At 37.6% G+C, this 27,844-nt stretch overlaps 4 protein-coding genes, 1 non-coding gene and 1 pseudogene across 5 annotated transcripts; 3 read left to right on the top strand and 3 right to left on the bottom strand.

The window, feature by feature from the left end:
- The first annotated feature begins 255 nt into the window (after positions 1-255).
- Positions 256-8,136, top strand: LOC112741606 (uncharacterized). Its single transcript, XM_025790622.3, has 14 exons — positions 256-571; positions 683-795; positions 912-1,008; positions 1,095-1,219; positions 1,683-2,175; positions 2,286-2,471; positions 2,706-2,999; positions 3,366-3,518; positions 4,115-4,269; positions 4,799-4,904; positions 5,021-5,965; positions 6,317-6,395; positions 7,212-7,559; positions 7,689-8,136. Exons 1-14 carry the CDS (start codon positions 467-469, stop codon positions 7,880-7,882), a joined length of 3,393 nt encoding a protein of 1,130 aa, XP_025646407.1. The 5' UTR covers positions 256-466; the 3' UTR covers positions 7,883-8,136.
- Positions 8,137-8,902: 766 nt separating this feature from the next.
- Positions 8,903-9,017, top strand: LOC112745202 (U5 spliceosomal RNA). The gene has a single exon (XR_003173141.1). It is a non-coding gene; the product is annotated as a U5 spliceosomal RNA (small nuclear RNA).
- Positions 9,018-9,772: 755 nt separating this feature from the next.
- LOC112741605 (small ribosomal subunit protein bS1c) lies at positions 9,773-12,931 on the bottom strand. Its single transcript, XM_025790621.3, has 7 exons — positions 12,511-12,931; positions 11,537-11,812; positions 11,329-11,409; positions 10,692-10,973; positions 10,483-10,593; positions 10,212-10,298; positions 9,773-10,037 (listed from the first exon to the last, which is right to left on the bottom strand). Exons 1-7 carry the CDS (start codon positions 12,895-12,897, stop codon positions 9,930-9,932), a joined length of 1,332 nt encoding a protein of 443 aa, XP_025646406.1. The 5' UTR covers positions 12,898-12,931; the 3' UTR covers positions 9,773-9,929.
- Positions 12,932-24,277: 11,346 nt separating this feature from the next.
- LOC112742265 (uncharacterized) lies at positions 24,278-25,126 on the top strand. Its single transcript, XM_025791503.1, has 2 exons — positions 24,278-24,529; positions 24,623-25,126. Exons 1-2 carry the CDS (start codon positions 24,278-24,280, stop codon positions 25,124-25,126), a joined length of 756 nt encoding a protein of 251 aa, XP_025647288.1.
- Positions 25,127-25,667: 541 nt separating this feature from the next.
- On the bottom strand, positions 25,668-26,219 carry LOC112742264 (dihydrolipoyl dehydrogenase, mitochondrial-like). Its single transcript, XM_025791502.1, has 2 exons — positions 26,146-26,219; positions 25,668-26,058 (listed from the first exon to the last, which is right to left on the bottom strand). Exons 1-2 carry the CDS (start codon positions 26,217-26,219, stop codon positions 25,668-25,670), a joined length of 465 nt encoding a protein of 154 aa, XP_025647287.1.
- A 300-nt stretch (positions 26,220-26,519) lies between these two features.
- On the bottom strand, positions 26,520-27,400 carry LOC112742263 (probable protein phosphatase 2C 13; annotated as a pseudogene).
- Positions 27,401-27,844: the final 444 nt, after the last annotated feature.

Below are 27,844 nucleotides of genomic sequence, written 5' to 3'. Positions count from 1 at the left end.
GCTCGACGACGGCGATGGAGGAGAGGAGCTCCGCGACAGCGATGGAGGAGAGGTGCGACGACAATGAAGGGCTGTGGGAGGGTGAGAGTTGAGAGATACTGAGAGTGGTGGCTATTAGGGTTCGTGCATAGCTGATAGCCCTTTTTTTTTTTTTTTCCTTCAAAACGACGCCGTTTTGAAGTTTAATATGCAAATCAATAAATCAGGACACGCAAGTAAAAGAAATATAATTGTTACCCTCTCAAAAAGTAAATTGCCCATATTTGTTGTTATCATGTTTTGGGATGGTTTTTTGGTACCATTTTGATTGGTTACTCTGTTACAAAACAACGACGACGTATTTACTTCCTTCTTCGTTCTTCTTCCTCAACTCTATAGACAGCACTGCATTCCGATCATTTCTTCAACTTCAACACACTAACCTCTTTCTCTCATCTACCGAACCCTAAACCCACACAACACAAACATGGTGAAGGTGCGGATGAACACTGCTGACGTGGCGGCGGAGGTTAAGTGCCTTCGTCGCTTGATCGGAATGCGTTGCTCCAATGTCTACGACCTCACTCCCAAGGTAGGAAAAACACTTCTCTATTCTCATATTCTTTTTTTTTTAATCTTCAATCAAAATTAAATCCTTACTAATTATTTTAATTTTGATTTTGATCTCAATCTTATTATGCAGACGTATGTCTTCAAGCTGATGAACAGTAGCGGAGTTTCGGAATCCGGCGAAAGCGAAAAGGTCCTCCTTCTCATGGAAAGTGGCGTCAGATTGCACACCACTGTGTACATGCGGTAATCCTTCAATCTTCACATCATTACATTCTAATTTGTTTATTATAGTTTCAATTTTAATACTAGAGCATTCAGTGATCTTAATTTAATTGGTTGTTTGATCATGATTATTATAGTGATAAGAGCAATACTCCTTCTGGTTTTACTCTCAAATTGAGGAAGCATATTCGGACTAGGAGGCTTGAAGATGTTAGGCAGCTTGGCTATGATAGGGTATTACCCCTATCTTTTTTGTTCTCCTATTAATTTGTAGAAATTTATTTTATGTTTTGATTTTTGTTTTCTTTAAACTGTGTCAGATTATTCTCTTTCAATTTGGATTGGGGGAGAATGCAAACTATGTTATATTGGAACTCTATGCCCAGGGGAACATCCTCCTTACAGATGCTAACTTTACTGTCCTGACTCTCCTGCGATCTCATAGGTTAATTCTTGTGCTTGTCCCTAATATCAAATCGTTCCTTCCCCTTGATATGTATAGTAAGAACTGTGAGACATTAATTATTAATAGACAAAACAGATGAAAATCCGAATTCTTGTACTTTATATTCTTTTTACTAGCTTAACAGTGGTAGGAGTTTGTGATAAAAGAAGAATATGTCAAGACTTGAGAGAGCAAATTAGAATAGCTGTGGAGGATAAGGATACTGTGATAAGATGTTGATTTCTTACATAGCACATATGTAGGATTGTCAATTTTCTTGTGCCTTATTCTGAATGTTATGGACTTATGGTAGTCCTTTGAAAATGGGACTAATTACATAACTTTACTTGGGTATCATAATGCAATTGCTTTGACTAAGTTATACTATTAGTGCTCGTTTAGAATTTCTATTGGAATTCTTAAATGTCTAGTATTTGGAATGATGGCAATTCATCAATAACAGGGATGACGATAAGGGGCTTGCAATCATGTCACGTCATCGTTATCCCATAGAAAGCTGTCGAGTATTTGAGCGAACTACTGCCCAAAAGTTGCAGACAGCGCTAATGACCTCTAAGGAAGATGACAATGATGAGGCTGTTAAGGCCAATGGAAATGAAGCTGATATTGCTAATACAGGAAAAGAAAAGCATGGATTCCGTAAAGGCGGGAAGTCATCTGCCACATTGAAAAGTGTCCTTGGGGAGGCACTTGGTTATGGACCTGCCCTTTCTGAGCATATAATATTAGATGCTGGGTTAATCCCCAATACAAAAGCTCCCAAAGATAAAACATGGGATGATGCTACCGTTCAGGCTTTGGTCCAAGCTGTTGCAAAGTTTGAAGATTGGATGCTGGATGTTATTTCTGGTGAAATAGTTCCTGAAGGATACATTTTGATGCAGAAACAAAATTTGGGAAAGGATTCTTCCTCTCAAACAGGAAGTGTTAGCCAGGTTTTATTCTATTTCTCTATAATTATGGGGGCATAGTGAGTATGGGAGAGAATTAGGGACAAAAATGCATACTCAAATGATTTTGTGGTATTCTGTATATGTTGATGCAGATTTATGACGAGTTCTGCCCAATCTTACTCAACCAGTTTAAGTCAAGGGATTACACAAAATTTGAGACATTTGATGCTTCCTTGGATGAGTTCTACAGCAAAATTGAGAGCCAAAGGTCTGAACAACAGCAGAAAGCCAAAGAAAACTCAGCTGCTCAGAAGCTGAATAAAATACGCCAGGATCAGGTTGGTACCCATGCCAGTTTCACACTCCTGGATTCTAACCCAAAAGAAGTACCTCTTATAAGACTAAATACACGTTTATGTCCTAATATTTGAAGTCTCTTTCAGATCTAATAAACAGACATAGCTTTCATGTGAAGTTGAGAAAAAAGTGAAAAAACTTGCTGTTCAAGTATTATTGATTTCATTGATGGTGCTAACATGTAAAACAATTATATCTATCATTTCTCTGTGTAGGAAAATCGAGTGCACACATTGAGGAAAGAAGCTGATCACTGTGTTAAAATGGCAGAATTGATAGAATACAACTTAGAAGATGTGGATGCTGCTATATTAGCTGTTCGTGTAGCTCTTGCAAAGGGTATGAACTGGGATGACCTTTCACGTATGGTGAAAGATGAAAAGAAAGCTGGAAACCCTGTTGCTAGTCTCATTGACAAGCTCCATCTTGAGAGGAACTGCATGACTTTACTGTTGGCAAACAATCTTGATGAAATGGATGATGATGAGAAGACACTCCCTGTAGATAAGGTTCTTATTTATTTATCACTTCTTGTTGAAGTAGAAATTCATTTCTAAAAACAAGAACAATCTTGTTATGTACTAGGTGAGATCTGTTATACAACAACAACAAAGTCTTATCCCACTATGTGGGATATCTGTTATACGGATTCGATTATTAGACGATTATCGCATTCAATCATAAACCATGTCTAAGCCAATAAGTCATTTTTACTCTCAGATTTTCACTAAGGTCCATTAGTTTTTGTTGTCAGTTTCACCATCTATTTGGTTTTGTTGAATTTTCTTTCCCAAAGAATATGTGTGATTTCCCCCACCCCACCTCCCCCCTTTTCAATATGTGACATTAGTAACCATATTATGTTTGCTTTCAAGGTTGAAGTTGATTTAGCTCTCTCAGCTCATGCCAATGCTCGGAGGTGGTATGAACTGAAGAAAAAGCAAGAGAGCAAACAGGAAAAGACTATGACTGCGCATGAAAAGGCGTTTAAAGCTGCAGAGAAAAAGACTCGCCTACAGCTTAATCAGGTTGATATAAATTGGATTTGCCTATCTTTAATCTACTGTATATATAGCTAAATAGTTATTGGATTACGATTAGAGAGATGCTGTTACCAGATCATAATACTAGGAATTTCTGCCACTTTGCAAGCTTTTTTATTTCTAAAAAAAGGGAGGATCTTATCCTCTGCTCTGGAAATTTTTCTTCCTATAATGTGATGAACTTATTTTCTTAATAAATATTCTCCATTGCTTTTATTTATTGCTAATGAATCCATGCTATGATCATGGAATAAAATTATCCTTTTGCTATATCTATGATATTAGGCTCTTCCTTTTTGCTGTCCTTTTATTGTTTTGGAGGGTGCCTCAGTAGTCTTTAGTTTCTTTGTCTAACCCAAAAATAAATAAAATAAATATTTAGATAAAGATAGCCATTTTATCGCTGAATGAGCAATATGTAGAACTGCATGACAACCAAGCTAATAGTCTTTTTCTTTTTTCTTTTCTTGATCATCATTTTATATATGACTGCTTTTGCAACTTTTCATCTATTCTTTTTAATCTTAAAATAAAAGACTACTTATGTAATTTGCTCATTTGTTTAACAATTTTATTTTCAGGAAAAAAGTGTTGCCACAATTTCACATATGCGAAAAGTTCACTGGTTTGAGAAATTTAATTGGTTCATTAGCAGTGAGAACTATTTGATTATTAGTGGACGTGATGCCCAACAAAATGAGATGATAGTGAAGCGATATATGTCAAAAGGAGATCTGTAAGTATCTAATGATGTATTACACTACCATGGCTCTAAACTAAATTTTGAAGTTTAAAACATTGACATATAAAAGTTATTGTGTAATGATTAATAATAAGGTTTAAACTCACATTCTTCATATCAAGAAAACTTGAGTATATCTTAAAGTTAATGGGGTCATCTTGCTAGTTGTGCTCTTTTTATTTTTTGGCAATCTTAATAACAAAAAAAGAGTATGGGGTCAGGACTTGAAATTTTGGTGTCTAAGATATTTCACCTCAATTATGTTTGGTTATTGTGGTTTCCTCTGGAGTCAACTTCTTTTCTCATTATTGTGCAATTTAAATTACTTGTACTGTTTCATTTCGGTCAATAAAGCAAAATGTTTAATCCAAGTAGCAGTTTGATGCGCCTGAAACAACTGTAATCATGGTTTAGAAGTAAATATTGATTTTATGATACTCTGAAACATACCAAAGTGTTTTATTCTGAAGTATAATTTGATGTCTGATTCTCTCTTATTTTGTTGATTTGATATATGCAATAGCTATGTGCATGCCGATCTCCATGGTGCTTCCAGTACAGTTATCAAGAATCACAAGCCTGATCAACCAGTTCCACCTCTTACACTAAACCAAGCAGGATGTTTTACAGTATGTTAAACATCTTCTCATCCCATGCTCCATTTAGATTTACTTTATTTTGTTTCATTTTCATGACCGGAATTAAATGCTAGCCATTAACCCATGCCTATCATTTTGAAATGTAGGTATGCCATAGCCAGGCATGGGATTCAAAAATTGTTACTAGTGCGTGGTGGGTTTATCCACATCAGGTTAGTAAAACTGCTCCTACAGGGGAATATCTGACAGTTGGAAGTTTCATGATCCGGGGAAAGAAAAATTTTCTTCCACCACACCCTCTTATCATGGGTTTTGGACTGCTATTTCGTTTGGATGAGAGTTCTTTGGGATCACATATAAATGAAAGGAGAGTAAGAGGAGAAGAGGAAGCAGTAGATGATAATGATGAAACTGGTCCAATTGAAGATCAATCTGATTCAGAGTCTGAGAAGGATGTTAGTGATACAAAATCTGCTGCAGACTTAGAAAGCAATGGTAGTTTGAGTGCAGATTCACAGAAGCCCTTACACGAAAGCTTTACTGCAGACACATCTCAGACAGGTTCGGCTACTATCAACGCTGAAACAACAGTTTCAAGTTATTTACCTCCAAAAGAGACAAGTAAGATGGCTTCGGGTGATGGGGGAAAAGTATCTGATACTAGTGGAAATGGCTTAGCATCTGTTAACCCTCAACTCGAGGAACTTCTTGATCGTGCTCTGGGACTTGGATCTGTTGCTAAATCAAGTAAAAACTATGGAGTTGAGAACCCTAATATTGATTTGGGCAGTGAGCATCATTTGGAAGAGAGCAAACCTTCAGTAAGGGATAAGCCTTATATATCAAAAGCAGAGAGAAGAAAAAGTAAAAAAGAACAGAAACATGGTGTGGCAGATGCAAATGTTGGACATGGAAAGGATGACCCAAAAGCAACTGATAGTTCTGCTAATCTACCTGCAAAAGAAGTTCAAAATTCAAAGGCAGGTGGTCAAAAAATCAGCCGTGGTCAGAAAGGAAAACTTAAGAAGATAAAGGAGAAGTATGCTGATCAAGATGAGGAAGAAAGGAGCATCCGAATGGCGTTATTAGCTGTGAGTTCAGTAACTTGCACGTCTTTTTTCCTCCTATCCACATGGGAAAAGCCGATATTTTTGTGTCTTAGCATGTTCTATCTGTGTTTTTTCATTCTAAACTGAATTATCCATATGACTGCAAATTCATCCCATAATGCCAACATATGTAAAATCTGACTAATGTTATGCCTCTCCCTAAAATAGTCTTTAAATAAATCAGAAAAGGAAAAAGTATTAAAGAAATCTTATTATGAAAATTCTCACTGATACTTGCTACCTCCAAGTAATTCTTGCATCTTTATGATTTTCCGGGGTACAGTTTCATTATGAGTTACACTCTGAAGTTGGGTCTTTGTTGTGTACTTGTAGTCCTCTGGAAAGTCAAACAAGAAGGAAGAGACATCAAGTGAAAAAGATGCACCAGACAAAGGGATAAAACCTGGAAATGGTAAGTCTTTCTCAATCTCATCACCAGTAATTCTGAAAATGAGTTTAGTAGAGATTCAGTTTGATGAAAATTGGGTTATCTTCAAGTTGGCTTGAATTTGGTATAAACCATTATGTTTGGCTCAAACTTGCCTTTTTTTTTTTTAGTGAACCATCTCTTCCAAAAGTTATTAGAGGCAGACCATATATGGGTCTAGTTACTTATGCTAAAATTCAAATTTTTTTATTAGAATGAGGGTAATAAAGATCAAATTATAAACCATTTGGCATAGAAGCTCTAATAATATTTACAATCTAAAAGCTTAAGTCATTGGGTTAAGTATATGAATGGTTTTATATCTTTGCCCAAATAAAGCTTATGAACTTCTCTGCTTGACTTATTGCTCAACTCATTCAATTGAATGAGCCAAGTTGGCTTTCTAAACTCCTTAGTCGGTTTTGTCTGGTTCATGAGCCAAATAGTGAAAATTGAGCTAAAGAATATCCAAGCTTGACTCGTTTAATGGTTTATTTGTTTGGTTCATAAATTCTGCCAATTAAGTTATGTATGTCATAGTTAATATATGTATATTATCATACACCAAAAAAAAAGTAATTATATTGTGTTTACGAACATAAAAAAAAAAAGAAAGTTTGTATGCCAGCTGAGCACAACTTAGTTCATTCATTCCTGGCCCTTTTTTGTAGATCAAGCCTAATCACCTCGTATCTATTAGTTGATCACTGTGATATGAACTTCACTTAAAATTGAGAGACATTTTTGTGCCAATTATACCATATTATGTTTCCTAGTGTGTTAAAATGTCTATTGTGGCAGGTCCTTCAGAAGCTCCAAAGATATGTTTCAAGTGTAAGAAGGCAGGTCACTTATCTCGGGATTGTAAGGAGCAACCGGATAGTCATTCAATTGGTGAAACCGAAGAAAATCTTAATAAGAGTGCTAGTAACCCTTCCCAAGCAGATAGGGTGGCAATGGAAGAAGATGATATTAATGAAATAGGAGAAGAAGAGAAAGAAAAACTAAATGATGTGGATTACTTGACTGGGAATCCACTCCCTAATGACATTCTCTTATACGCTGTTCCTGTCTGTGGTCCTTATAATGCAGTTCAGTCCTACAAATATAGAGTGAAGATAATTCCTGGATCCCTGAAGAAAGGAAAAGGTATGACTTATTTTTATTTAATTGTATGTTACCGATTTACCATATATTCTGCTTTAAATTTGTGGTTATCATCAACTAGGAATGTATAATTTCATGATGGTGCCATAATTTTACCATTTTATTGTATAGCTGCAAAAACTGCAATGAACCTGTTCAGCCACATGTCCGAAGCTACGAACCGGGAGAAGGAGTTGATGAAAGCCTGTACGGATCCCGAGTTGGTTGCCGCGTTTATAGGTAATGTGAAGATATCGGCAGCAGGCCTAACTCAGTTGAAGCAGAAGCAAAAGAAAGGCAAGAAGAGCAGCAAGAAGGAAAGTTAGCCAATCCTGTATAGGATTATAACCTAGGTGAAGGAAAGAAGTACTCTTTTGCCTTCTTTTGTTCTAGAGCTTACAAGTTAGTTTGTTCATTTGTTGTATATCTTCCAAGATCAAATGTAGAAAAGAAAGTTTTCCCATGTAGATCTTGTGTAGCAAGTGGAATTCTAAGAAAATTTTGTATCCCATATATTTTCAGCTTTTCTTGCTTTTGGCTATTAGAAAGTACACTATACCAAAGTACTAACTTTCAATCATTTAGTTAGTTATTCCAGCTTTTATTCTCCCATTAAACAAAAATAAATAAATAAAGGAACATCTCTTATCTATAAATGATTCATGTCCTGAACTAAAATACGCTATTAATATTTAGTGTAATTATTAATATCTATACTTATTTTCAACAAAATTTAAAATTTATGTCGATGAATAAGTTGAAATTAGACTTAATTTATGACATTGACATTCTTTTTAAATTCATGTCGCTGATTCTCACCCAGTAGAACATGTAATATGGTAGCAACGTCGTCATTCCAAGTCTTCCATATATAGACATGCACTTAATACATTGAGCAAACATTCAAGATCACTCGTTTATCCACGTTCACACTTTATGATTTTGTGACAAGTCTACATTAGAGCTGTGGTTAGGACAAACCTATCCGTAGAAAAAAAGCATTTGATTTATCAATATTCAGTAAAATATATCCCAAGATGTTCCTTGAACAAGAAGCTGTTCAAGTAATTGGCAACACATAAATATAAACGGTGATGTAAACCCACATTTTTTAAATTTTTTACTCAAGAATAGAGATTGTAAATATGTGGAAAAAGACTAATCACTTTATAAATGTAGAAAGAAAAATGGGGCTCCAGGAAACTGCAGAGGTATCATCCAGAAGGTTGTGATTGAGGGAGTTAGGAGAGTGTTAGTATTAACCAAAGCCCACATCGGGTAGAGTAATGAGAGAAAAATGTTCATCGCCTATAAAATGAGAGCACTTCACCTTGGTAAACTCACGGAGCCGTGTGGTGAGCACAGAGCGAACTATTCTTTCGCCTTTTACTAAAGAATACCGTGTGTTCGCCACTTAATGCGGCATACGCCAATTTTTGGAGGAGCCCTCTTAGGAGGGCCCCACAATTCTAGTTAAAATATTTGTTCTGTTTATTGTTGATATATATGTGATTAATTATAATGATTGAATTCTCATGCAAATCTTGACATTATTGATATAAAATACTAAAACCATTTATGTGAAACTGTGAAAGTAATTTTAGTATGCTTCGAACTGTATCGGTTATCCCTTTCCCATACTTAAAAGATAAGTAGCTTAATAGGATTTAGACAAAAAGATAGTATTAATATTTTTTTTATTTTCTTCGGGAAAAAGAGGAATTTTTGGTTTCCAATTGGCTGGATAGAGCAGCTTATATTGCTTTTCTGAGCAGCTTATATTGCTTTTCTCCCTTATTTATTTTCAAATAAGATATATAATCATTGAGCACAGACCAGTAAATAATTGGTTTGCTCCATCCCGTACGAAAAAAAAAAAACACTTCGATTTTGAAAACACATTCTAAAGGTATTAGTTAAAATTACTTATCCCAATGTCCAATTTTTCTATATTCTTAATACAAATATATACTTTTAAAAACTTGAAATTTTTAATTCTTCAATACATACTTTTCGCATTTAACAACTTAAAAACTATTGTTCGCTAAATCCAAAAAACTAATATTGTATTGCTCCTTTGTTTCCGTAACATGAAAGCTTTCATTTAATCAGAAAATAAAAGGATTAATTGACTTTTCCTTTCTTGAAAATCAATATTTTAGTTCATCTGGCTAAATACACACACAACAGAATTGAAATTTGTAGGAGAGGAGAGATTGTTGACTCGAAAGAAATGTATTCTCTAAGCAGCAGGAAAAAATTAACTTATCCAAACAAAACAAAACAATAAGCTTATTGTTATACAGCAACATTGTTCGAGTTACAAGCAAAAATCTAGAGCTAGGTGCAACATAGGACCCTCAAAATTCTGAATCATGAATCTTCTTCAGCTGGGGGTACCTCATTGAAATCCACTCCCTCTGCAGGCAACTCTGAAGAAAGTGGTCCTAAAATCCCTTCATTGCTAAGAGTTAATCCACTCTGCAATTCATATAATTTTTATATATTCATAATCAAATTGCGCAATGATGTCATAAAGGAATCAAAAAAGATATTCAACCCAAAGATGAAATGTAACAACTGAAAGTAAGAATGCCTTTGACATGCAAATGCACACAGAATTTTGAACAAATAAATAATCAATAGCTAGGATACCTCTGGCTGGAACCGAAGCATATCAGCTCGAGCCATGGCTTCTGCTTGGGCTATTCTCTGTCTGAATGTCTGAGCCATCTCTTCCGCCTATAAGAACAGAATCAGAGTTAAATGTGATCATTCTCATCGAAAATTAAAAATGCTGATGGAAAGTGATGAAGTATATATGATTTATCAAGGTTTTGGCTTCTTCAAGGATGTCAAAAAAGGTGGCAGAAAAAACAAGGAAGTTGAAATAAGCAAAACATGTGACATCCTTTCTGAGTTATACCTTCTCAAAGACAAGCTTTGGATTGCGAATCATATCACCAGGTGTGGGTTCCAACTTCTTTGTGGAAAGGCTTACTCGGCCTCTCTCCCGATCATGACTTAGTATCATCACCTAACAAAGAACAGGTGAGAATTTTCATCTACAAGACAACTGCAATTGTAAGGAAATGTCCATGTAAATGTAACAAACTAACAATATCATAGGAATACCTTCAGAATATCACCGGGTTGAAGAACACTTGCAATATCAGTTATACGATCATGACTGATCTGACTGACGTGAAGGAGACCACTGATTCCACCAATGTCAACGAAGGCACCATATGGCTTTAGGCTTTGAACAGTGCCAGTTACTACTGATCCAATTCCCAGCTGTCCCTGGCTGTCAGCAGCGGCTTTACGGTGACTGAGGATAAGTCTGGACTGTTCCTCATCCACCTCCATGAACTTTAGAGGGAGTTCCTTCTCAAGTAGCTCTTCTCCAGATAATTTCTAATAAGAAAAGTAAACAGAAGGCTAAGCAATGAAATATGGAAATGAACATTCAAAGAAACTTCTTAGTTAAACATAATAATCTATGGGAACTCGTTGAGGAATACAAGTGGGGTTTACTAAAATTGAATTATTTTATTTCAACATTGACAACAATAGAGGGAGATTGCATCATATTCTTATGCGACACTTATGCTGCATCAATAATTTCAGATTTTCATTCTTTGGTCTGAAGCATCCCAGTCTGATGATGGTTACAACAAAAAGCCTCAACTTTTCTTACATTGAGTATTGACTATTAGTGCGGTCAAAATCAGCGCAATGCTACTAATGTCAAAGTACGTCAAGAGCTAACCGATGAAATCTGTGAGAATGGAACAAATCCCTTAAGGCCTTCCACCTCGGCCACCAATCCACCCTTGTTTCCATTGACAATCTGCAAGACAAAGTGTATGCAACCAGTTAATGTAAACATAGAGAAAATTAAACAACTCATAACGGAAGAAACAATACTTGAACTGAACATTGACTGAAATTGAGTTTCTTGGTTTCACTTCACCCACCTTACCCTTGACAACTGCATCTTCTGCTTGAAGTTGCCTACAGCGTTCCCATGCAAGGTCGAACTCAATAGCCTTTAAACTCAAGATCAGGCCATCATCAACTTCATTTTCCCCAATGACTACAAACTCCTCTCTCAAGCCAGGAACTATGCCTGCTGCTTGCACATGCTTAATTCGGTGGATGCATGCTTCTTGCAGTGGCAAATATGCAGTCGACTTTGCAGTAACGTCAACATAAGCTCCACTTGCATCTACAGCAAATACTGTGCCCTTAATCTGAAAACAAAAACCCACCACCATTAACCAACTTATTTCCTCAAGGAACAAAACAACACAACACAAAACTCTTTTCCACTAAATGAATCAAAGTATCAAACTATGTCAATGACATCGTGTCCTATCATAAAACCTTATGTGAAAAACAGACCATCTTAATCAAACAATTGCAACAACAATAACAAAACCTTATCGCATTGGTTGGAATTGGCTAGGATCAACTGTACCCTATCATATTATTCATATATTGTGTTTACAGTGAGGTCCTTTACAACTTGTGTATGATTTTTTGGGTGTTCCTCTACCTATCTTTCACCACTTGTCTATCTTCTATCCGATTCACACACCTAAGCAGATGCTCTGATCTTCTCTCAACAAATCCAAACCACCTAGGATGAAATTCAACCTACCTTAATTAAAACAACTATATTTGCAAAAGATGTTGGCTCTGGATCCAATTACCTCTTTTTGTTTTTCTTCATACACAACCAACCATCAATTACGACAGACACATTAACTAAACATTCTCATTACTCATCAATACACACCATTTCAACAAACCCAATTCAAAGTCATCTTCCACCGAAACCACAAACTCCATTTATCAAGTTCAAAACTTTATGCAACCAGTGACAGAACAAACTCCACTGCAGTTAAAAAAAAAAAAAAAAAAAAACCCGGAAGCGAAGCAAACTGACCTTGGTGCCAACCTCGGAATCAAAATCATACTTTTCAAGAGCTTCAGTGAACTGATCAACGGTGAAGGAAACACCTTCCATGGGAGCAGTGCGGCACCTCTCATAGGCTTGCTCGAAGAGCTCTTTGAGCTTCACTCTCTCTCGGTTCTGCGCATTCGATAAGGCCACCGAACACACCACCGGAAGGAGCGTGCGGGTGCGGCGGTTGTGGGCGGTGGTTGGTCTTGACGAAGACGTGGACGGCAGTGGAGACCATCTGAGGGCGCTCAGCTGCTGAGCCAGAGACGCCATGATTTCCTTCTTCACTACACTGGGATTTTCTATTCTAATCTCGGATACGGTCTTTCCAAAATTATTAGTACTGTACATTGCAGAGATTTTTTCCATGCACCATGGTATTTATGGTGCATCGTGGACTACGTCATCACTGGTCACATTCTGCTGGTGTACATTTTAACATTTGTAATCTATGACAAGTGGTACACGCTATATTATATCATCTAGGGGTGAGCACCGGTACTCCATTATTCGTCCAAATTTGAACCAAACTAATTAAATTAGTTTTGGAACTAACGTATAATTAGGTTCAGTTTAAACCAAATTAATGACTCTCTCTAGTGATTGGTTTGGGTAACAATTTTAAAGGTACAGAATTCGAACCAACCTGTAGACTCGATCATGTATTAATTAAATAAAAAAATAAAAATTAAATATATATATATATATATATATATATATATATATATATTAACGAAGGATTATGGAGTGAAGACTTTAAAAGGTTATTCTTTTAAAGGATTATTTCTATTACACTTTTGTATTTAGTTTTTAATGTGTTTGGTGTTTAACATATTTGGATTTTAATGTCTAATATGTTTAGATTTTAATGTGTTTAGTTTTTAATATATTTGGTGTTTAACATGTTTGGATTATTTATATTGATTTTATATATTTATTATACTTACAGAATTTTTAAGAAAAATATTTTTGTTTTTTTTTTTTAAGAATTTATGTTTTATCGGGTACTCAATTATCCGAACCGAACCAATCCATTCTTAATCAGTTTGGTTTAGTTCGGGTACATACACAAAAAAAACTTAAATTCGAACTAAACCAAATCAATTACAATTCAATTAGTTCGGTTCTCTTTTCACCCTAAACTCTAACTAACTCGACCCGTGCTCACCCCTAATATCATCTGTGTTTTTACAGAAACTGTACTATTTTATTTATTTTTTTAATAAGCATTTTTTTAAAAAATTTATTAAAAAAATAATAAATACTCTTTTCGGTGTTTGGCTATTTGAATGAAAGACAAAACTCTTTACCAAAATTACGAGAATCGAACTGATCATTAAATCGGTTAAATAATTAGTTTAATGATCTAATTAAGATCGAATCGTAATTAAATCGATTTAATTAAATATATAATAAAATTATTAAAAATTCAATATATAATTTTAAATATTTAAATTTAATTATTTTTAAGTTAATAAAATTCAAAATTTTACGAAATTTTCAACTTCTTCCATATCTCTTCCATATAATAAAATAAAATAAAATAAAAAATTAATAAAAACTCAAAATTAACACTTAACAACATATATCTTTATTAAATGAAACAAATTTTGCTATTTTACTAAATTCCATCAATGATACCAAGTGAATGCATATTTTAAAGGGCCAAAGCATCATAAAAGACTAGATAGAATTTGTAAGAGAAATTCTGAAGCATCTACAAATATATGAGGAACTTAAGTCGGACCTAAAATGAATTTTCATTATCTTAAAAACAAGTTCTCTTTGCAAAAGATATGCAGTAAATACAAGTTCTTTTTAAAACAAAATGCTCAATTAAATTAGCTTCTATCCCACGCACATACATGACGTCACAACACATTTCAGCACACCACAAAATCATAAAGAATTAACTGAAGTTTCAGCAATCTACTTCAGACCATAAAAATTCTCCAAATTGAAACAACCTAACAAGCAACCCATACCCGCAAAACTCCAAGAATCCAAAATTCAAGCAACAGGCCACAGAATAAAAGAAAAAAGAAACAGAAAAAATTAAGAAACATACCAATCTAATATCTAAAAATTTATTAATATCTTTATTATAAGACAACAAATTTTTCAAGGCACAAAATAATCCAAATCTAATTGAGTCATATTAAAGAAAAAAGAATGTCCTAACTCAATGAAACTATAACCCTTGATTGGTAGCGTTTTCAAATCACTTTGTGGTTATCCCATCTTTAAGGCAGCGTTTGGTTTCAAAGACACAGACACAGAGATATGAGACACGCTAGAACATATTTTATATTTGTTTGTTGAGACACAAATCTTTGATGGACACGTTAGTACACAAGTATACACAAAATACATGTATTTAGTGGAGAATGGACCCTCTCCATTTTTTTAACAATTGAGGGAATAAAGTGTGATCTCTCACCATTAGTTTTATAAGTGGAACCAAGAATAAATATGAGAGAGAGAGCAATGGAGGGTTAAAGATCACACTTTACACTCTCACTTTTTTTTAACAATTGAGAGGATCCATTTCCGTATTCAGTGTACTTCCAAAATAATGAGACACAGAGACACAATCAATTAGACACAATTTTTTACTCATTTACCCTCTCTTTCTTCTTCTCCATCCACCGTGACCGTTCTCCTTCCTCCCTCCTCCTTTCTTCCGCCGTCGCATCCCCTCATCCAGATTCGCCGTCAGCGTTGCATCTCCTTGTCCAGATCCCTCGTCCAGATCCATCGCCGCTGTCGCGTCTCCCCTTTCATCTAGATCTGCGTTCCATCGCCGCTGCGTCTCCCACTTCGTCCAGATCCAAGCGTTGTCCTGTGTCTCCTCCGTCCAGATTTGCGTGCCGCCACTCGTCTCCTCCTTCGTTTAGATCCACCGTCGCCGCTAAGTCTCCTTCATCATCCAGATTGGCTGTCGCCTCTCTTCCCTCTTCGCGATGCCCATGGCCGCCTCTCCCTCTTCCTCTTCGAGTTTGCCATTGTCGCCTCTTCCTCTACTTTGGTTCTTCTCTTTTCACAGTTTGCTCTTCAGTTACCTTCTCCTCCCTTTTTGTTTTTTTGTTGAAAAATAAAAATTCTTGTTGATTCTTGTAAAATTTTTGCTGATTAATTTGTGGTGAATTGTGTGTGATGATGAATCTGAAGTGGTGGAGATGGTGGATGATAGTGGTAGCAATGGTAGCTGATATTTTTTTTTAGAGTAAAGTATAGTTTTTGTCCCAAACGTTTGGAGTAAGTCTTATTTGTGTTCCTAACATTTAAATCGTCCTATTTGTATCCTTAACGTTTATAAAAGTGATTCAATGTTATCCTATTATTAATTATACTAACAAATCAGATTATATTTTTCAATTATTCTCACTTGGATGTATTCATTCTCAATTGGGTCTCACTTGGATGTGTTCGATTTTAATATTATACCCACTATTTGTGTTTAAATTCAATTATGTCCCTAGAAAAGTGAATTATGTAAATGTTGTAGGAATTAGTTTCAACATTTGATGAGCTATTTTTCGGAATAGATCATCGATTCTATCCCAGACATTTGTATTCTAACTTTAAGAAGAGATTTTTAAAACTCAAACTAAAGCGCTCATGATGTGTAATTGACTGCAGGATAACATTGAATCACTTTTACAAACGTTAGGGATACAAATAGGATTTACCCCAAACGTTGAGGACAAAAACGATACTTTACTCTTTTTTTATAAGGATAATATGGACTTTTTCTAATTTTATTGTGTCTTATTCAATGTTTACCAAACACAGTACATAGACACTAATAACTTATGTTCATGTCTTTAATGTCTATGTCTCTATGTCTCTGTCTCAAGAGATACATAAACCAAACGCTGCCTAACATACAATAAAAAATATAAAAAAATTAACTCAGCAAAAAATATTTAACAAAATCATTCAGCAACTCACAACTCAGACATTCAATAAACCATTAAACGCAGTATTATTAACAAAACTACAAAGTATTATTAAAATCCGAAAATCAGCAACATTAACAAAACTACAAATTATTATCAAAATCTGAAAATCAGCAAATTAATATTTTTAAAAATAGTAAAACTAACAAAAATAATTCCAAATAACAGTGCTTACCGGTATCGAGGAAGGAAGGGGAGTGACGGCGACGACACAAAACTGCCGGCTAAGACAGAGAGAGAGAGAGCTCGAACAGAGGAGACGACGACGGTGACATAACTTCTTAGGACGGCGACAGAGCTTCCACACGTGACATAGCTTCCTACGACGGCGACAGAGCTTCCACACGCGACGCCTGTCTCCAGTAGAGAAGTGTTCGGCGATGACAATGAAAAGAGACGGTGGCTGCGGGGTTGTGAGACTAGGGTTCTTTGTTCTTTTAGTTTCCAATTTTCAGAGAGAAGAGAGAAGTGGGACTGGGTAGGGGTGTTCAAAACAAATCCGGACCGAAAAAACTGATCAACCGAACCGAAAAAATAAAAAACTGAACAAACTAAAAAAAATCACGTTTTGCTGTTTTTCTTGCGGTTCGGTTCAGTTTTTCGTTCACACTGAAAATTCTAACCGAACTAGTCACCTAAAAAATCCTAAAAAGCCAACCCCCAAAGTCCCAAATACCAGATAACCTAAACCTAGCAGCGCCACTCTAGTCTCTCACAGTCTCTCTCTAATGAAGGAACATTAAGCCTCAAGCCCCAGCCGCCAAGCCCCTTCCTCGTAGCACTGTCTTCCTTCACCGTCCACAGCACCATCGCCGACTTGCCGGACAGCACCTCGGCGCGGTTCTCTCTCCCTCTCTTCCTCCTTTCACAGTTCACAGTCGCCGTTTTCCTCCCTCACAGTCGCAGCTTCTCTCTTTCCCTCCCTCGCAGTCACAGCCTCTCCCTTTCCTTCCATCGCGGGTGAAGCCGCCGTCATCTGTCGCTCGTCGCCCATCAGTCATGCTGCGAACACCCTTAGGACTGGGGCTCCGTTGGGGGATTTAAGGGTTTTTTTAGGGGAGGGAACGGGGCCGTTTTTAAGGGGTTGACCGAACAGAAAACCCTTAAATAAATCGGTCGGTTTTGGAGGTTCACCGGTTTACTATCGGTTCGATCAATTTTTTAACCGATTTTTTGTCACGCGATTTTAAAGTCAACTGAATCGTCCTGATGACTGAATCTCAATTAATCCAGTTAAATCAGTCGGTCCATTTCGGTTTTTAGAACTTTGAGTCTTTCTACAACAATTCAAAAATCCTTAATCGATTCTCAAGGACTTAACTAATTAGTCTAAGCAGTCTTTGTAATTGTTAGATGGTAATCTATTGATACATTAAGTATAGTTGCTATGAGAATACTACCATTTCTCACACATCAACAAGTTATCATTTGACAATTTATTATAGAGACTACTTAGACTAATTATTTAAATGGTTAAAAATTAATTAAAAATTTTTAAATTATGGAGAGGTACTTTGTCCTTTAAATTAATCAAATAATTAAGAACTAAAAAAGGTATTAATTCTTAAAAGCTAATATATTTAAGGGTTTAGCTAACATGTGTCCTAAGAGCAAATGATAAACTTGTTATTAGTGAAAAGTTTTTATTGAAAATATAAAAAATTCAAGTTTTCAATGCATTTATTTTGCCTTCATCAAATGAAAACATTTAAAACTTTATACTAATGGTAAGCTAGACACATGTTAAATAAACTCTATATTAATTTTTCTTTTTAGGAAATTAGAAAAAAATAAAAAAACAAAAAATAGTGAGTATAAAATAAGGGACCGTTGCACTTTGCACTTCTAATTATTTGTTTTTGTAGGGGAAACACAAGGAGGGCTAGGTTTAGGGAACACGACAAAGATCCAAAAGTTTGAAACCGAGAAGAGTATCGAAGACTTGAGAATGAGTCTTTCTTAATCTTCGTGGACAACCTTCCCGAAGACATATCGAGGAGAGAGTTGTTTTAGCTGTTCAACTGGACGGGACGCATAAACGACATATATTTATCACGAAAACAAAAAAGTGATCATATATATATATATATATATCTTTGCGTTCATACGATACACCACGAAAGGAGGAGCATTGAAGGCTATAAGGGAGATGAATCGAACGAGGTTGAGAGGTAAGATTATTTTTGTAGGGGAAGCAAAGTACAAGAGAATGCCAGACAAGAATGATACTAGCAGAATTCAGAGAAGAGAAGATGATCAAATCTCTGCTCATCACCGGCCATAATGCGAAGTGGTTCAGATGGAGGATCAGAAGAAAACATCAGAACCAAGAAAGGAGACAAAAGTAATAGATCCACATGGAAATGGGTGGACAAAAAAGGTGGAAGTTACTGTGGCCAAGGAAAACTTGGAGTGGCTACAAAGAAGCCTTGTGGGAGGAACAACAACGGCCATAAACTTTAACTCGCTGAAAGATCAGGTTGCGAAGAACTTTCCTCAAGTCACCGAAGTACGAGAAATGGGTGCCTACAAAGCCTTATTGACCTTTGATAGTGTATTGAGCGCAGAAGAGACATACACCTTTAACATGAACAGTCTATTACAAGTTTTTCATAGTGTTTGGCGGTGGGAGGAGTCCGAACGAAGTGAAACTAGAAGAACATGGCTAGAATGTTTTGGAGTTCCGCTGCATGCCTGGACTGACGAAACTTTTAAAACCATAGGAGGCCAGTGGGGCGAAGTAGTTGGATGCGACTCGTTGAGGAATCGTGCAATTCCTTCAGTGTTGGAAGAGTACAAATTGATACCTGTGTAATGGGTGCGATCAACGAATGGATACACATAACAATAGGCATCAGCGGATTTGATGTGTTGGTAAAGGAGGTGGGACGCGAGACATATGGTGCAAGTTGTAAGTTGGACAATGGTACAGTCAGGGACATAAGTCGTGAGGAACAAATGAAAAATGCTGGAGGTAACTATACAGCTGTGGATGACACATCAGTGAGGCTCAAAAAACCACCGGTATGCGTAGACCAGGCGACTGAACCGATGATGGCTGTGGTGCGGGAGGGTGAAGAAGCTGAGGATAGAATAGTAAATTTAGCAGATATTTTAAATGAGTGGAAATTCAAAAATTCAAAAGAGGCTCAACTTAAATTGGTAACATATAATACGAGTAATGAAGCTCTTAAAGGGTATGCTGATTTTGTGGAGGGTGCTTTTATGAGTAATAAAGAAGATTCAGACAAAACCTTATCCTGGGATTTTGGCAATCTGAATGGTGGACTACAACAAATGAAGGCCATAAGGGGGACAATAAAACACAATAACAGCTACAAAAATAAGCCCAAAAACAAGATATTCAATAACATGGGCTATGCAAGTATGCTGGGCCCAAATCCTATAGCTACTCCCAATGGATTTGACGCTACCATATGCAACTCGGATGGGCCAGCTCAGGGCATGACGGATCCGGGTCAGGTGCAACGGGTTCTTGCTAGGGGTAGCCATCACAGGCAGAGCGGATCAGCCGAGGGAAGCAGAACCGAGTCTGGTGGTGCTAGCTGGTCCCAGATCGGACGGCCACGAGGAGTTGGAGAGCGCGGATGTTCCACCAATCGAAGACGCGCGACTGAGAATTATCATCGTCCGGCGAACGGCGGGGCAGTGATTGATAAGGCGTGGAAAGCTAGAGAAGGCGATGGAGAGGATATCGGGCTTGAGCAACGCCAGACAATATCGATGGCGCTGGAGGATGGAAGAACTGAAACGATTCCAGGCGATGAAGGAGCGGAGGTAGGGGTGTGCATGGCCCGGTCCCGAGCACTTTAGGGGCTAATTTGGTGCGATTTCATTGGGTCTAGGGTCGGGTATGGGTCTCAAAAATAGACCCAGTCATTATTTCGGGTCGGGTCCGGGCCATGGCTCGGGTCACCCGAAGTCGGCCCGGTGGCCCGATCATCATACACAATTAATATTTTGTGTTATTAGTGATGGATAATGGCTATTCTTATGTGGAATTTAAGTATTGTAAATCTTAATATTTTGTGTTATTAGTTATTATAAGACTATAAGTTAACGTTTTCTGTTTAAAATGCATAAGATTTTAGACTAATGCATAATATTGTGTTATTTGTATTGATTTAAATATTTGGTGTTATTATATAATATTAGTATTAATTATGCTTATACTTTAATTTTAGAAAAGAGTTGGTTCTTGTTATATTTTTCTAAGTGAATTTTACCATGTCAAATAATAGTTGGAGCCTTGGAAATTTGGATATTTTCATATGCACTTATAAGAAGGTATAAAGGTAATGTAATGTTAACGGCCCGGTTTTCACCCGGTATAATCGTGGCCCGAAAATGTATAGGTTTCATCGGGTCTAGGGCCGGATTCGGGTCTAATAAATAGACCCGGTATATATTTCGGGTCGGGTCTGGGTCACTTCAAACCCGGTTTCACCCGACCCATGCACACCCCTAAGCGGAGGTTCGGGCGGTTGACGGCAATGGGGATGAAGGTGCTGGCCGAGGTAAAAAAGGGGGTATGGAAGAGGATAGTGATGACGGGAATTTTGGGGATATTGATGACGAAAATGGCACAAATGAGGATAACAAAAATGGAAGAGTAACTGTAAATGGAAGCTGGGCAAATAACGCAGGAGCTGTGTTTGATGATGTGAATGGACGATGCAGGTCGAACGAAGGGCAGAAATTATTGATATAGGGCGGGGAGGGCGTTGAAGATGACCAAAGGGGTGAGGACGGAGCTGAAAATGATGCGGATATTGGTGACTATCAGAGTTCAACACTGAAGGAGCAGATATTGGAAAACAGGAAAACATGGGAAGTAGCAGTGGAATCTGGTGCTATGCTACACAACGAAGAGGATGATATTATGGCGATCCTCCAAACTCAAAATGAAGAAATTGCTCAAAGAAAAAGAATGGCGAAACAAAAGGCAAAGGCAAGGCGTTGCAGACCCAAGCATAAAAATAAGGTGTGTAATAATCTTTTAAGATGATCTTTAGTTCATGGAATGTTCGGGGGTTGAGGGGAGATGGTAAGGTGAGGATGATAAAGGATTTTAAGAAAAAAATTAGGCTGAATATGTTAGGTCTGATTGAAACCAAAAGACCTGTAATGACGAAGTTTGATGTCGCTAGTTTGTGGGGGGCATGATGGTGCTGGGTGGGAGTATGTAGAGGCTGATGGTGCATCGGGTGGGTTGCTGTTAATGTGGGATGAAAACATTTTTAAAATAAATAATTGTTATAAAAGGGAGAGATGGTTGTGTGTAGAAGGGATCATATTAAAGAATAATTTCAACTGTGCCTTGTTCTTGGTTTATGGTGCTCATACTAGAGAGGAGAAACGTGTTGTATGGGAAGAGTTGAGTTATACTGCTGGTTTGTGCCAAGTCCCTTGATGCTTCATAGGAGACTTTAATGAGATTATAAACGTCGAGGGAAGAAAAGGTTCTACTAGTTTAACAGCGTCTGCTGAGGAGTTCAAGGATTGGGTACAAGATATGCACCTGTTGGACTTACCGCTCAACGACCGTAAGTTTACGTGGTTCAGAGGCCAGTCCTGCAGTTGGATTGATAGAGTTTTAGTGAGCCTGGAATGGGTTGAGGAGTTCCCAGAGATTCGCTTAAGAGGAGGACCAAGGGGCTTGTCAGATCATTGCCCAATGATAGTGGAAGACTCAAGGTTTAGAGATGGACCTAGACCATTCAGAAGCTTAGACTCATGGTTTACACACGAAGGTTTTCTCAAAATGGTAAAAGAAGAATGGAGGGAACTAGGGGAGGTGCAGTTCATAGACAAATTAAAGGCCTTGACAATTCCGTTGGGAAGATGGCATAGAGACAATTTTGGGAACATGGATAATAAGATCATGAAATTTGAGGAAGAGATTAAGAAGGTAGACGACATGGTAAGCAATGGGATATATGATGGAACAGTGGAGGTAAGAAGAAAGGCGCTGGTGACTTGTTGTGAGAAGTGGTATGTGAGAAAAGAAGTACACTGGAAACAGATGTCGCGATCCCGTCTTGCTAAGGACATGGACAAAAATACCAGGTACTTCCATAACATAGCTTCAACTAGAAGGAGGAACAACAGGGTTGATGCACTGCTAATTGATGGGAGGTTGGTAAGAAATCAATCAAGGATAAAAATTGCTATCACAGAGTTCTACAAGAAGTTATATCATCAGGAAGAGTCTCCTATGGTGGGTTTTAGGGATGGCCTGGTGGGTATGATATCTGAAGAGGATGCTGCAGCTTTAGAGGTATTGCCATCAGCTGAGGAGATTAGAGATGCAGTGTGGGACTGTGAACCGTCCAAGGCACCAGGGAGTGATGGGTACAACTTTAATTTTATTAAGAAGTGCTGGGACGAGATTGGGACTGAGTTCACAGCAGCTGTGATGGGGTTCTTTCAGACTTCTAGGCTACCGGCCGATACTAATATAACTTGGGTTGCTTTGGCACCGAAATTCATTGGGGCAAAGGAAATCAAGGACCTTCGACTAATTAGCATGGTGGGTTGTGTGTATAAGGTGATTTCTAAGGTGTTGATTAGGAGGATGAGAACAGCTATGCCAGCTCTAGTTGGAGAGACTCAGAGTGCGTTTGTCAAGGGCCGGAAAATACACGACGGGGCACTTATTGCATGTGAATTGTACATTGGTTCAAAATGAGGAAAAAGGAAGCTGCAATAATTAAACTGGACTTTCAAAAGGCGTATGATAGAGTCAAGTGGAGTTTTGTAGACATTATCCTGCAGAAGATGGGGTTTGGTCGAAGGTGGAGGAAATGGGTGATGGAGTGTATCGGCACAACCTCTATGTCGGTGTTGATAAATGGTTTACCAACGAAGCCGTTTAGGATGGAAAGAGGTCTGAGACAAGGTGACCCTCTATCTCCATTTTTGTTTGTGCTTGTTGTTGATGTCCTACACAGAATGATTGGAGAGGCAGTTAGAAACGGCCGAATAACCCCCTTAATTGTTGGGAGAGACAATATTGAATTGTCACATCTTCAATTTGCTGATGACACTGTGCTGTTCTGTCCGCTGGAAGAGGAGACCATTAAGAATTACAAGAGGCTTCTACGATGCTTTGAGTTGATGTCGGGCTTAAGTATCAATTTTGACAAGTCTAGCTTGATACCAATCAACTGTGAACAGCAGTGGGTTCGAAGTATGTGCAGCTTGCTAGGATGCAAGGAAGCTGCTCTTCCAGTTAGATATCTTGGCGTCCCTCTAGGAGCAAACCCGAGGTTGGTTAAGACTTGGAAGCCAATTATAGACAAAGTGGAGGAGAAGCTCAGCTTGTGAAAATCTAAGGTGCTGAATAAAGCAGGGAAGCTGGTGCTCATCAAGGCAGTACTAAACAGTCTGCCGGTATATTACTTAAGCTTATATAAGATGCCAAAAGCTGTTGCGGAAAAGCTTATTTCATTATAGAGAAAGTTCTTTTGGAGTAAGAAGGATGGCAGAAATGGCATGGCTTTAGTTAGTTGGGAGGTGGTCCAAGCCCTAAAAAAGATGGGTGGGTTAGGTGTTGGAGATGCGATGGTTCGTAATACAGCACTACTATTTAAGTGGTGGTGGAGGTTCTCCAAGGAGGAGTGCCCATTGTGGAAGAAGGTGGTGTGCTCCTGTAACAATCTCTCTCCTAATGCGCTATTATCATCCCAGAGATTACCTACTAGAGGGGTCCATGGAAGGATATATGCCAGCTACAAATAAAGGAGCAACATATAAGGGACAAGATGATAACTGCCTTGTCTATGGAGATCGGTGATGGAAGAAGAACTCACTTCTGGGAAGATATTTGGTTAAGTGGTGGCGCGCTGAAGGATAGGTTTCCAAGGCTCTTCTCGGTTTCAATCCAAAAAGGATCAGTCATAGGGGTATATGGCTTTTGGGATGGGCTAGAGTGGGTTTGGAATTTCCAATGGAGACGTGAGCTTTTCCAATGGGAGTTGGAACTAGTAAATCAGTTACATGACACTCTAAGACCGGTTAAACTAGCTTTTGACAGAGAGGATAGAGTGGTATAAAAATTTGACAAACAAGAAATTTTTTCTACTAACAGTTTTGTGCAGGTGTTGCAGGTAGAAATGCTCCCAGATAATGTAACCAGTTATAGCTTCACCAAGACTGTTTGGAGAGGGTTAGTCCCTCCAAGAGTTGAGCTGTTTGCATGGTTTGTTTTGATAGGCAGGGTGAATACAAAGGAAATATTAGGTCGTCTCGGAATTATAAATCCGAATGATAATGTCTGTCTTTTGTGCAATAAGGATGTTGAACTTGTTCACCACTTGTTTCTTGGATGCGACTTTACTTGGCAGGTGTGGTGTGCTTGGGTATCTGATTTTGACAGACAATGGTCCTTCCCGGGTACAGTGAAGGAACACTTTCTAAGCTGGACAGGTGTAACTTCCAGGAAGGAGGAGCGTAAGAAGTGGTTCATCAGTTTCTTTGCGGTGATTTGGAACATCTGGTTGGAAAGAAACAAGAAGTTATTTCAGAGCACAGCAAAAGGTGTAGATGAACTAATCAATTTAACTGCCCTCAGCTACAAGGAGTGGGAGAGTCAGGATCCCTTTAGTTGTTGATGGCAATGCCGGAGATGACATTGGGATAAATTCTAGGTGTTTAAAATAAGTGCTGTTATTATCTTTTATGTTACAAACTACTTTGCTCCACTATTGTGTTGAGCTTCTTTGTTTCAAAAAAAAGTTTGTTCAAATAGAAAAAAAATCAGATAAACATCATTTAAGATCTATAGTTAAGTTCGTAAAAAAGGTAAAAATTCTTCACAAAGTACCATAGAATTACAAATAGAGTGTTATGATATCTGCAAAGTTAAAATAGTCCTTGCAATATATGAAAAATATTAATTACCCCTTATATTTTAGTGCTATAATAAGTGCTAGGTAGTGAAAATCATATGTAAATAATTAGTTACTCACCACAGTACTACTCAATACTCATAAGTCGTAAGTAAAAACAATCCAAATCAATGGTAAATAACTAACTAATCGTATTTATGCTCCTAGCTAAACCTATTTTAACACAAGATGGTATCATCTTACCATAAAATTCACGGACAAAAATGAGGACAAGAATAGAGTAGAAACTGCTTCTTCAATTCTTTTAAATATGAATGGGCTTGTCAAAAGTAGCCATTGTAGCTTCTTTCACCGCTTTGCTCATTGTTGGATGTGCATGGCAAACATGTGCTGTGTCCTCACTTGCAGCACCATACTGTAATGCCAGAACAGCTTCATGAATGAGCTCTCCAGCATTTGGTGCTATAATATGCACTCTCAATATCTGGTCTGTCTCCTTTTCGGCCAAAATCTTTACCAACCCTTCAGCATTATCTATTACCTTAGCCCTGCTATTGGCCAGCAAAGGAAACTTCCTGATGCAGTATTCAACACCAATTTCCTTCATCTGCTCCTCCATCTTCCCAACAAATGCAACCTCAGGGTGTGTATACGCAACCCCTGGGACTTTACAGTGAACTGGTGATAAGATCAACCTAGCAAATCAAGCGCATTTTGAGCAAGGAATAACTCAATGTTAAACGCTATTGGAACTGTATAGCCAATCACAAAATGGTTCAAACGTGTCCCAAGCTTCATTCAAACAAAAGCGCAATTGAATCCAATATTCCAAAAGAACATCAAATTCTTGCTGCATTCATACATGTTGTTGACAAGGCTGAATCAATTCTCTTTGTTTACACATGTAACAACTGTCAAATTCTATTCACCATGGTTCCTGCCAAAAACTAGCTACCTACAATTGTCTCTATCGAACAAAGTCATAACCCAAAAAAAATACCTCTCATTAAATAGGTGAAAAACACCCTCTAATCTTTTCTCTCTATCCCTACAAAACTGCTGGCTGATTTTCTGTAGCAATCTAAGACAGCCTACAAACACAACCTAATCTTTGCATGGAATGAACAACTGCGGATGGTGAGATGTATATGCACATTTATTTTCCTTCAAGTAAGCTCCTCAATCTGGCCTCTTTAGATAGGGAGCAAGCTCTGAATCTTCGCCTATGCGGTGGGAGAGATTCAACAATCTTTTCCACCGGGGATAAGCATATACCAATCACAGTAAGATTATCTGTTGTATTGAGGCGCAATGCTTCCTTAACTAGTTCTTTGGTACATTGTTGTGGATCATCATGCCTTATCAATTGTCGATGCACGAACCTAACTACTTCCTGGCTTGACATTACATCCCAAATGCCGTCGCACCCAATAATCAAGAACTCGTCCTTCTCTGTCAATGTAACTACTTGAATATCTGGAACAACAATACGAGGCAACACAGTCTCAAATGGATACTTCAACTTCCAATTACCAAGGGAACGGGTGACAGAAAGATCACCATTGAGATACCCATCATAGATGAAACCACCTAACTCTTCCACTCTCCTCTGTTCTGGTAAATAACTCGGTCTGTGATCATGAGACATCTCAACTGCTACTCCTCGCCTACAAAGAACTGCTCGACAATCACCAACATTGGCAACCAATAAATGCCTTCCAAGTATAAGCACAGTCAATGCCGTTGTCCCATAAGTATTATTAACACTCCGTTCACCAGCCAAGGCAAGGTCTGCCCCTAAGAATGGTTTCCTATGAGAATCCTCCAACCATTTTAGGAAAAGTGCATCTGTATCATATGATTGCAGCATATTGGTGTCTTCAAAAAATAATCTAATTGCATTCCTCTTAATGAAAGCAGCTGCGTTAGGCCCCCATGCCCACCAAAAACTACATAAAATGCACTCGGTATAGGGTATTTGAACACAAATCCAAGGTGGGCAGCTAGATCATCTATTTGGATGTGCTCATCATCCATGGATCCCCTTCGTCCAATATCAGCACTAGGGGTGTACATGGGCCGGGCCACACCGGGTTTGGCTTGACCCAGACTCGACTCGAAATATAGACCGGGTCTAATTTTTAGACCCTAACCCGATGAAACCTATGCACCTTCGGGTCGGGTGAAAACCGGGTAAAAACCGGGTGAAAATCGGGTCTTTAGCATGTAAAAATCACCTAATCTCCAACCATTATTTCACAATTCACATAGTAAAATTCACTTAAAAAAATATAACAAGAACCAACCCTTCTCTAAAATTAAAGCATAACCATAATCAATACTAATATTGTCTAATAACACCAAATATTTAAATCAATACAAAATAACACAATATTATGCATTAGTCTAAAGTCTTATGCATTTTAAACATAAAGCATTAACTTATAGTCTTATAATGACTAATAACACAAAATATTAAGG

This window comes from Arachis hypogaea, chromosome 14, assembly GCF_003086295.3.
Source record: "Arachis hypogaea cultivar Tifrunner chromosome 14, arahy.Tifrunner.gnm2.J5K5, whole genome shotgun sequence".
NCBI classification, from domain to species: Eukaryota; Viridiplantae; Streptophyta; class Magnoliopsida; order Fabales; family Fabaceae; genus Arachis; species Arachis hypogaea.
This window is presented reverse-complemented; position numbering and strand designations above follow the sequence as displayed.

Excerpts from the sequence above, each read along its gene's own strand:
- LOC112742265 (XM_025791503.1), top strand. The coding sequence starts at position 24,278 with ATGATAACTGCCTTGTCTATGGAGATCGGTGATGGAAGAAGAACTCAC. Across the intron at positions 24,530-24,622 it reads TACATGACACTCTAAGACCG|GTAGAAATGCTCCCAGATAA; the intron begins GTTAAACTAGCT and ends CAGGTGTTGCAG.
- LOC112741605 (XM_025790621.3), bottom strand. The coding sequence starts at position 12,897 with ATGGAAAAAATCTCTGCAATGTACAGTACTAATAATTTTGGAAAGACC. Across the intron at positions 10,594-10,691 it reads AACCCGGTGATATTCTGAAG|GTGATGATACTAAGTCATGA; the intron begins GTATTCCTATGA and ends GTTCTTTGTTAG. Across the intron at positions 10,038-10,211 it reads TGCTTCGGTTCCAGCCAGAG|AGTGGATTAACTCTTAGCAA; the intron begins GTATCCTAGCTA and ends TATGAATTGCAG.
- LOC112742264 (XM_025791502.1), bottom strand. The coding sequence starts at position 26,219 with ATGCAGCAAGAATTTGATGTTCTTTTGGAATATTGGATTCAATTGCGC. Across the intron at positions 26,059-26,145 it reads TTGAATGAAGCTTGGGACAC|GTTGATCTTATCACCAGTTC; the intron begins GTTTGAACCATT and ends TTGATTTGCTAG.
- LOC112741606 (XM_025790622.3), top strand. The coding sequence starts at position 467 with ATGGTGAAGGTGCGGATGAACACTGCTGACGTGGCGGCGGAGGTTAAG. Across the intron at positions 572-682 it reads TCTACGACCTCACTCCCAAG|ACGTATGTCTTCAAGCTGAT; the intron begins GTAGGAAAAACA and ends CTTATTATGCAG. Across the intron at positions 3,519-4,114 it reads CTCGCCTACAGCTTAATCAG|GAAAAAAGTGTTGCCACAAT; the intron begins GTTGATATAAAT and ends TTTTATTTTCAG.